The sequence below is a fragment of the Callionymus lyra genome, chromosome 18, assembly GCF_982586985.1.
Source record: "Callionymus lyra chromosome 18, fCalLyr1.hap1.1, whole genome shotgun sequence".
NCBI lineage: Eukaryota > Metazoa > Chordata > Actinopteri > Syngnathiformes > Callionymidae > Callionymus > Callionymus lyra.
The window spans coordinates 1,831,054-1,846,053 of NC_141835.1; the positions used below are offsets into that span (position 1 = coordinate 1,831,054).

Below are 15,000 nucleotides of genomic sequence, written 5' to 3' on the forward strand. Positions count from 1 at the left end.
TCTCTCGATGTCATGTGTGTTTGCCATCGTGGAACTAAAGTTCAATAAAATAGACAAATAGACAAACCTAGAGTTAGCAGGAGTTAGCAGGTGTTAGCTGGAGTTAGCAGGTCGTTAGCAGGCGTTAGCTGGAGTTAGCAAGAGTTAGCAGGAGCTAGCTGGAGTTAGCAGGAACTAGCTGGAGTTAGCAGGAACTAGCTGGAGTTAGCAGGTCGTTAGCAGGCGTTAGCTGGAGTTAGCAAGAGTTAGCAGGAGTTAGCAGGAGTTAGCAGGTGTTAGCTGGAGTTAGCAGGTCGTTAGCAGGCGTTAGCTGGAGTTAGAAAGAGTTAGCAGGAGCTAGCTGGAGTTAGCAGGAACTAGCTGGAGTTAGCAGGTCGTTAGCAGGCGTTAGCTGGGGTTAGCAAGAGTTATCAGGAGTTAGCAGGAGTTAGCAGGTGTTAGCTGGAGTTAGCAGGTCGTTAGCAGGCGTTAGCTGGGGTTAGCAAGAGTTAGCAGGAGCTAGCTGGAGTTAGCAGGTCAGTAGCAGGCATTAGCTGGAGTTAGCAGGAGTTAGCAGGAGCTAGCTGGAGTTAGCAGGTGTTAGCAGGCATTAGCAAGAGTTAGCAAGAGTAAGCAGGAGTTAGCAAGAGTTAGCAGGAGTTAGCAGGAGCTAGCTAGAGTTAGCAGGTCGTTAGCAGGCATTAGCAGGCGTTAGCTGGAGTTAGCAAGAGTTAGCAGGAGCTAGCTGGAGTTAGCAGGCATTAGCAGGCATTAGCAAGAGTTAGAAAGAGTTAGCAAGAGTTAGCAAGAGTTAGCTGGAGTTAGCAAGAGTTAGCTTGAGTTAGATAGAGTTAGCTAGAGTTAGCAAGAGTTAGCAAGAGTTAGCTTGAGTTAGCTAGAGTTAGCTAGAGTTAGCAAGAGCTAGCTGGAGTTAGCTGGAGTTAGCTAGAGTTGTTGCTAGAGTAGATTGTAAAAAAGAGTCACAGAAACTGGAGAATCTCATGGATTGAATCATTGAATCATAATCCAGTTGATTCGCTGGACGTTGAGTCTTGAAAAGTCACATTAGAGGTCAGAGGTCAGAACATAAAGTTCAGTCAAACACTCGTCGTGTGAGAAACATGTTCTTCACACAAGATCCAGAAGATCTTATCCTGCAGACCTCAGACCTGAAGGTTCTCGACTCCTTCTAGATAACATATCAACAGGAGGAGGAGGAGGAGAAGGAGGAGGAGAAGGAGGAGGAGAAGGAGGAGGAAGAAGAGGAGGAAGAAGAAGGAGAAGACAATCCCAGACACTCCATATTTGAAAGAGTCGCAGCTTCTGTCAGATCCTTGTCGTTTAGGTGAGAACCAGATTGAAAATGTATATTTTATTGTTTATATTCTCGAGCGTGAGTCACATGTTGTTGTGTTTTTATGAATTAAAGTGTAAAAATGTTACAGATTTAACACTTTTAAATATAAATAAATACATGTTACATGATTATGGAACAAGAAAATACTCATTTCTTAAGATCTATTTATTTTATTTTGATTCCAAAATACTTTTCAAAAAAGTCTAAAATTATTCATAATGAACAGAATACAATCAAATGAAAATATATATAACTATGTTTCGTAAAAATAAAAAAATAAATATTAATCGAGTCAATAATATATAATTATTATATTATTATTATAATATAATACAACTATTACAAATTTTATGTTAAATATTTATATAGAAATGTAAACAAATGTAAATGTAACATAATTATATACAGAGAAAATACTAATAAATTAAGATTATTTTATTATTTAAAAGATGAAATACTATTTTATGTTAAATATTTAGATACAAATACTATTTTATGAAACTTATTTTCCTAAATTAAACAAATATTTATCATTTGAAAATTAAGTTTTCGCTCCTAAATTAAATAATGAATAATAAAAGATCATGGTTTGTATGAATGAAAACTATTAATTAATTCATTATCAAACTATTATAGATTAAATATTTAACACTAAGAAATGTAAGATTTTTCTACACAAATATAAACAATAAATTAAGATCAACATCATTCTGATCCAGGAGAGCCGTTCAGGGCTCAGAAGCGACCCCTAGTGGCCAAGAGGAGCGAGGCGCGTCTCCCTTCAAGGAGCCTGAAGAAGCTGTGACGTCATCATTATCACCTGAACCCGCTGCAGGTGAGACTCGAGGTGTAGAAGAATGACATAAATGTGTGTCGTTCTTGAAAGTGTGTAACCATCGTTCATGAAAGTGTGTTACTGTGGTTCTTGAAAGTGTGTAACCATCGTTCATGAAAGTGTGTTACTGTGGTTCTTGAAAGTGTGTAACCATCGTTCATGAAAGTGTGTTACTGTGGTTCATGAAAGTGTGTAACCATCGTTCATGAAAGTGTGTTACTGTGGTTCTTGAAAGTGTGTAACCATCGTTCATGAAAGTGTGTTACTGTGGTTCTTGAAAGTGTGTAACCATCGTTCATGAAAGTGTGTTACTGTGGTTCTTGAAAGTGTGTAACCATCGTTCATGAAAGTGTGTTACTGTGGTTCTTGAAAGTGTGTAACCATCGTTCATGAAAGTGTGTTACTGTGGTTCTTGAAAGTGTGTAACCATCGTTCTTGAAAGTGTGTTACTGTGGTTCTTGAAAGTGTGTAACCATCATTCATGAAAGTGTGTTACTGTGGTTCTTGAAAGTGTGTAACCATCGTTCATGAAAGTGTGTTACTGTGGTTCTTGAAAGTGTGTAACCAACGTTCATGAAAGTGTGTAACCATCGTTCTTGAAAGTGTGTTACTGTGGTTCTTGAAAGTGTGTAACCATCGTTCATGAAAGTGTGTTACTGTGGTTCTTGAAAGTGTGTAACCATCGTTCATGAAAGTGTGGTACTGTGGTTCTTGAAAGTGTGTAACCATCGTTCATGAAAGTGTGTTACTGTGGTTCTTGAAAGTGTGTAACCATCGTTCATGAAAGTGTGTTACTGTGGTTCTTGAAAGTGTGTTACTGTGGTTCTTGAAAGTGTGTTACTGTGATTCTTGAAAGTGTGTTACTGTGGTTCTTGAAAGTGTGTTACTGTGGTTCTTGAAAGTGTGTTACTGTGATTCTTGAAAGTGTGTTACTGTGGTTCTTGAAAGTGTGTTACTGTGGTTCTTGAAAGTGTGTAACCATCGTTCATGAAAGTGTGTTACTGTGGTTCTTGAAAGTGTGTAACCATCGTTCTTGAAAGTGTGTTACTGTGGTTCTTGAAAGTGTGTAACCATCGTTCTTGAAAGTGTGTTACTGTGGTTCTTGAAAGTGTGTAACCATCGTTCTCGTCCAGCTGAAGACTCCAGACTCTCTCCAGGACTCAGCAGACGACGAGAACCTTCACCTTCTCCCAGGAGTCCGTCTCCCTTCGGCTTCTTCCAAACTTCTCCTCAGGGCTTCGGTCAGGAGAGGTCCAGCGTCAGCTCATGTCCAGAGATGGTGGGACACACGGTGAGGAACTAGATCTCATGTCTTCTTCATCATCATCATCATCATCATCTTCATCTTCATCTTCATCATCATCATCATCTTCATCTTCATCTTCATCTTCATCATCATCATCATCATCATCATCATCATCATCATCATCATCTTCATCATCATCATCATCATCATCATCATCTTCATCTTCATCTTCATCTTCATCTTCATCATCTTCATCATCATCATCTTCATCATCATCATCATCATCATCATCATCTTCATCATCATCATCATCATCATCATCATCATCATCTTCATCTTCATCTTCATCTTCATCATCATCATCATCATCATCATCATCATCATCATCATCATCATCATCATCTTCATCTTCATCTTCATCTTCATCTTCATCTTCATCTTCTTCTCCTCCAGGGAAATAAAGAAACCAAGAAAAGTTCCACCAAAGGTAAATATTCCACGACCTTCAGGATGAAGAACGACCTTTGAACTGGTGTCTCTCAGGAATGAGCAGCGCTCTGAGCCGCCGGCGTGTTTCCTGCCGCGAGCTGATCAGACCCGACTGTGATGGATGGCTGTGGAAGAAGAGGAAGGACAGCAGTGTCTTCATCACGCAGAAGTGGCAGCGATTCTGGTTCGTCCTCAAAGGCTCCGCCCTCTACTGGTACACCTGTCAACAGGTGAGTTTAGTGGTTTATTACCGAGTATTAGTACTTAAGAAACTTTCCTGCTCGTTAATATAAACTATTTAACAATTTTCAACTATAATCAAACAATTTTCAACTATAATCCAACAATTTTCAACTATAATCAAACAATTTTCAACTATAATCCAACAATTTTCAACTATAATCCAACAATTTTCAACTATAATCAACAATTTTCAACTATAATCAAACAATTTTCAACTATAATCAAACAATTTTCAACTATAATCAACAATTTTCAACTATAATCCAACAATTTTCAACTATAATCCAACAATTTTCAACTATAATCCAACAATTTTCCACTATAATCCAACAATTTTCAACTATAATCCAACAATTTTCAACTATAATCAACAATTTTCAACTATAATCCAACAATTTTCAACTATAATCCAACAATTTTCAACTATAATCAACAATTTTCAACTATAATCAACAATTTTCAACTATAATCAAACAATTTTCAACTATAATCAAACAATTTTCAACTATAATCCAACAATTTTCAACTATAATCAACAATTTTCAACTATAATCAACAATTTTCAACTATAATCCAACAATTTTCAACTATAATCCAACAATTTTCAACTATAATCAACAATTTTCAACTATAATCAACAATTTTCAACTATAATCAACAATTTTCAACTATAATCCAACCATTTTCAACTATAATCAAACAATTTTCAACTATAATCAAACAATTTTCAACTATAATCAACAATTTTCAACTATAATCCAACCATTTTCAACTATAATCAACAATTTTCAACTATAATCCAACCATTTTCAACTATAATCCAACCATTTTCAACTATAATCCAACAATTTTCAACTATAATCCAACAATTTTCAACTATAATCCAACAATTTTCAACTATAATCCAACAATTTTCAACTATAATCAAACAATTTTCAACTATAATCAACAATTTTCAACTATAATCCAACAATTTTCAACTATAATCCAACCATTTTCAACTATAATCAACAATTTTCAACTATAATCCAACAATTTTCAACTATAATCAAACAATTTTCAACTATAATCAAACAATTTTCAACTATAATCCAACAATTTTCAACTATAATCCAACCATTTTCAACTATAATCAACAATTTTCAACTATAATCCAACAATTTTCAACTATAATCAAACAATTTTCAACTATAATCCAACAATTTTCAACTATAATCCAACAATTTTCAACTATAATCAACAATTTTCAACTATAATCAAACAATTTTCAACTATAATCAAACAATTTTCAACTATAATCAACAATTTTCAACTATAATCCAACAATTTTCAACTATAATCCAACAATTTTCAACTATAATCCAACAATTTTCAACTATAATCCAACAATTTTCAACTATAATCCAACAATTTTCAACTATAATCAACAATTTTCAACTATAATCCAACAATTTTCAACTATAATCCAACAATTTTCAACTATAATCAACAATTTTCAACTATAATCAACAATTTTCAACTATAATCAAACAATTTTCAACTATAATCAAACAATTTTCAACTATAATCCAACAATTTTCAACTATAATCAACAATTTTCAACTATAATCAACAATTTTCAACTATAATCCAACAATTTTCAACTATAATCCAACAATTTTCAACTATAATCAACAATTTTCAACTATAATCAACAATTTTCAACTATAATCAAACAATTTTCAACTATAATCAAACAATTTTCAACTATAATCAACAATTTTCAACTATAATCCAACCATTTTCAACTATAATCAACAATTTTCAACTATAATCCAACCATTTTCAACTATAATCCAACCATTTTCAACTATAATCCAACAATTTTCAACTATAATCCAACAATTTTCAACTATAATCCAACAATTTTCAACTATAATCCAACAATTTTCAACTATAATCAAACAATTTTCAACTATAATCAACAATTTTCAACTATAATCCAACAATTTTCAACTATAATCCAACCATTTTCAACTATAATCAACAATTTTCAACTATAATCCAACAATTTTCAACTATAATCAAACAATTTTCAACTATAATCAAACAATTTTCAACTATAATCCAACAATTTTCAACTATAATCCAACAATTTTCAACTATAATCCAACAATTTTCAACTATAATCAACAATTTTCAACTATAATCCAACAATTTTCAACTATAATCCAACAATTTTCAACTATAATCCAACAATTTTCAACTATAATCAACAATTTTCAACTATAATCCAACAATTTTCAACTATAATCAAACAATTTTCGACTATAATCAACAATTTTCAACTGTAATCCAACAATTTTCAACTATAATCCAACAATTTTCAACTATAATCCAACAATTTTCAACTATAATCAAACAATTTTCAACTATAATCAACAATTTTCAACTATAATCAAACAATTTTCAACTATAATCAAACAATTTTCAACTATAATCAACAATTTTCAACTATAATCCAACAATTTTCAACTATAATCCAACAATTTTCAACTATAATCAAACAATTTTCAACTATAATCCAACAATTTTCAACTATAATCAACAATTTTCAACTATAATCAACAATTTTCAACTATAATCCAACAATTTTCAACTATAATCCAACAATTTTCAACTATAATCAACAATTTTCAACTATAATCAACAATTTTCAACTATAATCAAACAATTTTCAACTATAATCAAACAATTTTCAACTATAATCCAACAATTTTCAACTATAATCAACAATTTTCAACTATAATCAACAATTTTCAACTATAATCCAACAATTTTCAACTATAATCCAACAATTTTCAACTATAATCAACAATTTTCAACTATAATCAACAATTTTCAACTATAATCAACAATTTTCAACTATAATCCAACCATTTTCAACTATAATCAAACAATTTTCAACTATAATCAACAATTTTCAACTATAATCCAACCATTTTCAACTATAATCAACAATTTTCAACTATAATCCAACCATTTTCAACTATAATCCAACCATTTTCAACTATAATCAAACAATTTTCAACTATAATCCAACAATTTTCAACTATAATCCAACAATTTTCAACTATAATCAAACAATTTTCAACTGTAATCAAACAATTTTCAACTATAATCCAACAATTTTCAACTATAATCCAACAATTTTCAACTATAATCCAACAATTTTCAACTATAATCAACAATTTTCAACTATAATCAAACAATTTTCAACTATAATCCAACAATTTTCAACTATAATCCAACAATTTTCAACTATAATCCAACAATTTTCAACTATAATCAACAATTTTCAACTATAATCCAACAATTTTCAACTATAATCAAACAATTTTCGACTATAATCAACAATTTTCAACTGTAATCCAACAATTTTCAACTATAATCAAACAATTTTCAACTATAATCAAACAATTTTCAACTATAATCAACAATTTTCAACTATAATCAAACAATTTTCAACTATAATCCAACAATTTTCAACTATAATCAAACAATTTTCAACTATAATCCAACAATTTTCAACTATAATTAACAATTTTCAACTATAATCAACAATTTTCAACTATAATCCAACAATTTTCAACTATAATCCAACAATTTTCAACTATAATCAACAATTTTCAACTATAATCAACAATTTTCAACTATAATCAAACAATTTTCAACTATAATCCAACAATTTTCAACTATAATCCAACAATTTTCAACTATAATCCAACAATTTTCAACTATAATCAACAATTTTCAACTATAATCAAACAATTTTCAACTATAATCCAACAATTTTCAACTATAATCCAACAATTTTCAACTATAATCCAACAATTTTCAACTATAATCAACAATTTTCAACTATAATCCAACAATTTTCAACTATAATCAAACAATTTTCGACTATAATCAACAATTTTCAACTGTAATCCAACAATTTTCAACTATAATCAAACAATTTTCAACTATAATCAAACAATTTTCAACTATAATCAACAATTTTCAACTATAATCAAACAATTTTCAACTATAATCCAACAATTTTCAACTATAATCAAACAATTTTCAACTATAATCCAACAATTTTCAACTATAATTAACAATTTTCAACTATAATCAACAATTTTCAACTATAATCCAACAATTTTCAACTATAATCCAACAATTTTCAACTATAATCAACAATTTTCAACTATAATCAACAATTTTCAACTATAATCAAACAATTTTCAACTATAATCAAACAATTTTCAACTATAATCCAACAATTTTCAACTATAATCAACAATTTTCAACTATAATCCAACAATTTTCAACTATAATCCAACAATTTTCAACTATAATCAACAATTTTCAACTATAATCAACAATTTTCAACTATAATCAACAATTTTCAACTATAATCCAACCATTTTCAACTATAATCAAACAATTTTCAACTATAATCAAACAATTTTCAACTATAATCAACAATTTTCAACTATAATCAAACAATTTTCAACTATAATCCAACAATTTTCAACTATAATCCAACAATTTTCAACTATAATCAAACAATTTTCAACTATAATCCAACAATTTTCAACTATAATCAACAATTTTCAACTATAATCCAACAATTTTCAACTATAATCAAACAATTTTCGACTATAATCAAACAATTTTCAACTATAATCAACAATTTTCAACTATAATCAAACAATTTTCAACTATAATCAACAATTTTCAACTATAATCCAACAATTTTCAACTATAATCCAACAATTTTCAACTATAATCCAACAATTTTCAACTATAATCAACAATTTTCAACTATAATCAACAATTTTCAACTATAATCAAACAATTTTCAACTATAATCAAACAATTTTCAACTATAATCCAACAATTTTCAACTATAATCAACAATTTTCAACTATAATCAACAATTTTCAACTATAATCCAACAATTTTCAACTATAATCCAACAATTTTCAACTATAATCAACAATTTTCAACTATAATCAACAATTTTCAACTATAATCCAACAATTTTCAACTATAATCAACACTTTTCAACTATAATCAACAATTTTCGACTATAATCAACAATTTTCAACTGTAATCCAACAATTTTCAACTATAATCAAACAATTTTCAACTATAATCAAACAATTTTCAACTATAATCAACAATTTTCAACTATAATCAAACAATTTTCAACTATAATCCAACAATTTTCAACTATAATCAAACAATTTTCAACTATAATCCAACAATTTTCAACTATAATTAACAATTTTCAACTATAATCAACAATTTTCAACTATAATCCAACAATTTTCAACTATAATCCAACAATTTTCAACTATAATCAACAATTTTCAACTATAATCAACAATTTTCAACTATAATCAAACAATTTTCAACTATAATCAAACAATTTTCAACTATAATCCAACAATTTTCAACTATAATCAACAATTTTCAACTATAATCCAACAATTTTCAACTATAATCCAACAATTTTCAACTATAATCAACAATTTTCAACTATAATCAACAATTTTCAACTATAATCAACAATTTTCAACTATAATCCAACCATTTTCAACTATAATCAAACAATTTTCAACTATAATCAAACAATTTTCAACTATAATCAACAATTTTCAACTATAATCCAACAATTTTCAACTATAATCCAACAATTTTCAACTATAATCCAACAATTTTCAACTATAATCCAACAATTTTCAACTATAATCCAACAATTTTCAACTATAATCAACAATTTTCAACTATAATCCAACAATTTTCAACTATAATCAAACAATTTTCGACTATAATCAAACAATTTTCAACTATAATCAACAATTTTCAACTATAATCAAACAATTTTCAACTATAATCAACAATTTTCAACTATAATCCAACAATTTTCAACTATAATCCAACAATTTTCAACTATAATCCAACAATTTTCAACTATAATCAACAATTTTCAACTATAATCAACAATTTTCAACTATAATCAAACAATTTTCAACTATAATCAAACAATTTTCAACTATAATCAACAATTTTCAACTATAATCCAACAATTTTCAACTATAATCCAACAATTTTCAACTATAATCAAACAATTTTCAACTATAATCAAACAATTTTCAACTATAATCAACAATTTTCAACTATAATCCAACCATTTTCAACTATAATCAACAATTTTCAACTATAATCCAACCATTTTCAACTATAATCCAACCATTTTCAACTATAATCAAACAATTTTCAACTATAATCCAACAATTTTCAACTATAATCCAACAATTTTCAACTATAATCCAACAATTTTCAACTATAATCAAACAATTTTCAACTATAATCAACAATTTTCAACTATAATCCAACAATTTTCAACTATAATCCAACAATTTTCAACTATAATCAACAATTTTCAACTATAATCCAACAATTTTCAACTATAATCAAACAATTTTCAACTATAATCAAACAATTTTCAACTATAATCCAACAATTTTCAACTATAATCCAACAATTTTCAACTATAATCCAACAATTTTCAACTATAATCAACAATTTTCAACTATAATCCAACAATTTTCAACTATAATCCAACAATTTTCAACTATAATCCAACAATTTTCAACTATAATCCAACAATTTTCAACTATAATCAACAATTTTCAACTATAATCCAACAATTTTCAACTATAATCAAACAATTTTCAACTATAATCAACAATTTTCAACTGTAATCCAACAATTTTCAACTATAATCCAACAATTTTCAACTATAATCCAACAATTTTCAACTATAATCAAACAATTTTCAACTATAATCAACAATTTTCAACTATAATCAAACAATTTTCAACTATAATCAAACAATTTTTAACTATAATCAACAATTTTCAACTATAATCCAACAATTTTCAACTATAATCCAACAATTTTCAACTATAATCAAACAATTTTCAACTATAATCCAACAATTTTCAACTATAATCAACAATTTTCAACTATAATCAACAATTTTCAACTATAATCCAACAATTTTCAACTATAATCCAACAATTTTCAACTATAATCAACAATTTTCAACTATAATCAACAATTTTCAACTATAATCAAACAATTTTCAACTATAATCAAACAATTTTCAACTATAATCCAACAATTTTCAACTATAATCAACAATTTTCAACTATAATCAACAATTTTCAACTATAATCCAACAATTTTCAACTATAATCCAACAATTTTCAACTATAATCAACAATTTTCAACTATAATCAACAATTTTCAACTATAATCCAACAATTTTCAACTATAATCCAACAATTTTCAACTATAATCAAACAATTTTCAACTATAATCAACAATTTTCAACTATAATCCAACCATTTTCAACTATAATCAACAATTTTCAACTATAATCCAACAATTTTCAACTATAATCCAACCATTTTCAACTATAATCAAACAATTTTCAACTATAATCCAACAATTTTCAACTATAATCCAACAATTTTCAACTATAATCAAACAATTTTCAACTATAATCAAACAATTTTCAACTATAATCCAACAATTTTCAACTATAATCCAACAATTTTCAACTATAATCCAACAATTTTCAACTATAATCAACAATTTTCAACTATAATCAAACAATTTTCAACTATAATCCAACAATTTTCAACTATAATCCAACAATTTTCAACTATAATCCAACAATTTTCAACTATAATCAACAATTTTCAACTATAATCCAACAATTTTCAACTATAATCAAACAATTTTCAACTATAATCAAACAATTTTCAACTATAATCAACAATTTTCAACTATAATCAAACAATTTTCAACTATAATCCAACAATTTTCAACTATAATCAAACAATTTTCAACTATAATCCAACAATTTTCAACTATAATTAACAATTTTCAACTATAATCAACAATTTTCAACTATAATCCAACAATTTTCAACTATAATCCAACAATTTTCAACTATAATCAACAATTTTCAACTATAATCAACAATTTTCAACTATAATCAAACAATTTTCAACTATAATCAAACAATTTTCAACTATAATCCAACAATTTTCAACTATAATCAACAATTTTCAACTATAATCCAACAATTTTCAACTATAATCCAACAATTTTCAACTATAATCAACAATTTTCAACTATAATCAACAATTTTCAACTATAATCAACAATTTTCAACTATAATCCAACCATTTTCAACTATAATCAAACAATTTTCAACTATAATCAAACAATTTTCAACTATAATCAACAATTTTCAACTATAATCAAACAATTTTCAACTATAATCCAACAATTTTCAACTATAATCAAACAATTTTCGACTATAATCAAACAATTTTCAACTATAATCAACAATTTTCAACTATAATCAAACAATTTTCAACTATAATCAACAATTTTCAACTATAATCCAACAATTTTCAACTATAATCCAACAATTTTCAACTATAATCAACAATTTTCAACTATAATCCAACAATTTTCAACTATAATCCAACAATTTTCAACTATAATCAACAATTTTCAACTATAATCAACAATTTTCAACTATAATCAACAATTTTCAACTATAATCCAACCATTTTCAACTATAATCAAACAATTTTCAACTATAATCAAACAATTTCAACTATAATCAACAATTTTCAACTATAATCAAACAATTTTCAACTATAATCCAACAATTTTCAACTATAATCCAACAATTTTCAACTATAATCCAACAATTTTCAACTATAATCCAACAATTTTCAACTATAATCAAACAATTTTCAACTATAATCCAACAATTTTCAACTATAATCAAACAATTTTCAACTATAATCAACAATTTTCAACTATAATCCAACAATTTTCAACTATAATCCAACAATTTTCAACTATAATCAACAATTTTCAACTATAATCCAACAATTTTCAACTATAATCCAACAATTTTCAACTATAATCAACAATTTTCAACTATAATCAACAATTTTCAACTATAATCAACAATTTTCAACTATAATCCAACAATTTTCAACTATAATCAAACAATTTTCAACTATAATCCAACAATTTTCAACTATAATCCAACAATTTTCAACTATAATCCAACAATTTTCAACTATAATCCAACAATTTTCAACTATAATCAACAATTTTCAACTATAATCCAACAATTTTCAACTATAATCCAACAATTTTCAACTATAATCAACAATTTTCAACTATAATCCAACAATTTTCAACTATAATCAAACAATTTTCAACTATAATCAACAATTTTCAACTATAATCAACAATTTTCAACTATAATCAACAATTTTCAACTATAATCAACAATTTTCAACTATAATCCAACAATTTTCAACTATAATCCAACAATTTTCAACTATAATCCAACAATTTTCAACTATAATCAACAATTTTCAACTATAATCAACAATTTTCAACTATAATCAAACAATTTTCAACTATAATCAAACAATTTTCAACTATAATCCAACAATTTTCAACTATAATCAACAATTTTCAACTATAATCCAACAATTTTCAACTATAATCCAACAATTTTCAACTATAATCAACAATTTTCAACTATAATCAACAATTTTCAACTATAATCAACAATTTTCAACTATAATCCAACCATTTTCAACTATAATCAAACAATTTTCAACTATAATCAAACAATTTTCAACTATAATCAACAATTTTCAACTATAATCAAACAATTTTCAACTATAATCCAACAATTTTCAACTATAATCAAACAATTTTCGACTATAATCAAACAATTTTCAACTATAATCAACAATTTTCAACTATAATCAAACAATTTTCAACTATAATCAACAATTTTCAACTATAATCCAACAATTTTCAACTATAATCCAACAATTTTCAACTATAATCAACAATTTTCAACTATAATCCAACAATTTTCAACTATAATCCAACAATTTTCAACTATAATCAACAATTTTCAACTATAATCAACAATTTTCAACTATAATCAACAATTTTCAACTATAATCCAACCATTTTCAACTATAATCAAACAATTTTCAACTATAATCAAACAATTTTCAACTATAATCAACAATTTTCAACTATAATCAAACAATTTTCAACTATAATCCAACAATTTTCAACTATAATCCAACAATTTTCAACTATAATCCAACAATTTTCAACTATAATCCAACAATTTTCAACTATAATCAACAATTTTCAACTATAATCCAACAATTTTCAACTATAATCAAACAATTTTCAACTATAATCAACAATTTTCAACTATAATCCAACAATTTTCAACTATAATCCAACAATTTTCAACTATAATCAACAATTTTCAACTATAATCCAACAATTTTCAACTATAATCCAACAATTTTCAACTATAATCAACAATTTTCAACTATAATCAACAATTTTCAACTATAATCAACAATTTTCAACTATAATCCAACCATTTTCAACTATAATCAAACAATTTTCAACTATAATCAAACAATTTTCAACTATAATCAACAATTTTCAACTATAATCAAACAATTTTCAACTATAATCCAACAATTTTCAACTATAATCCAACAATTTTCAACTATAATCCAACAATTTTCAACTATAATCCAACAATTTTCAACTATAATCAACAATTTTCAACTATAATCCAACAATTTTCAACTATAATCAAACAATTTTCAACTATAATCAAACAATTTTCAACTATAATCAAACAATTTTCAACTATAA

At 26.7% G+C, this 15,000-nt stretch overlaps 1 protein-coding gene across 5 annotated transcripts in view; it reads left to right on the plus strand.

Annotated features, from left to right (window-relative positions):
- cnksr1 (connector enhancer of kinase suppressor of Ras 1) overlaps positions 1-15,000 on the plus strand; it is a 94,177-nt gene that overhangs the window by 54,294 nt on the left and 24,883 nt on the right. For 3 of the 5 annotated variants that reach the window (XM_087780599.1, XM_087780600.1, XM_087780603.1), the window contains 5 exons: positions 1,173-1,324; positions 2,056-2,171; positions 3,305-3,462; positions 3,871-3,904; positions 3,961-4,136. In XM_087780599.1, the coding sequence (XP_087636725.1) occupies positions 1,173-1,324; positions 2,056-2,171; positions 3,305-3,462; positions 3,871-3,904; positions 3,961-4,136 (636 nt within the window). The remainder of the gene's footprint in view (positions 1-1,172; positions 1,325-2,055; positions 2,172-3,304; positions 3,463-3,870; positions 3,905-3,960; positions 4,137-15,000) is intronic. The other 2 variants (XM_087780601.1, XM_087780602.1) reach the window with 2 other exon arrangements.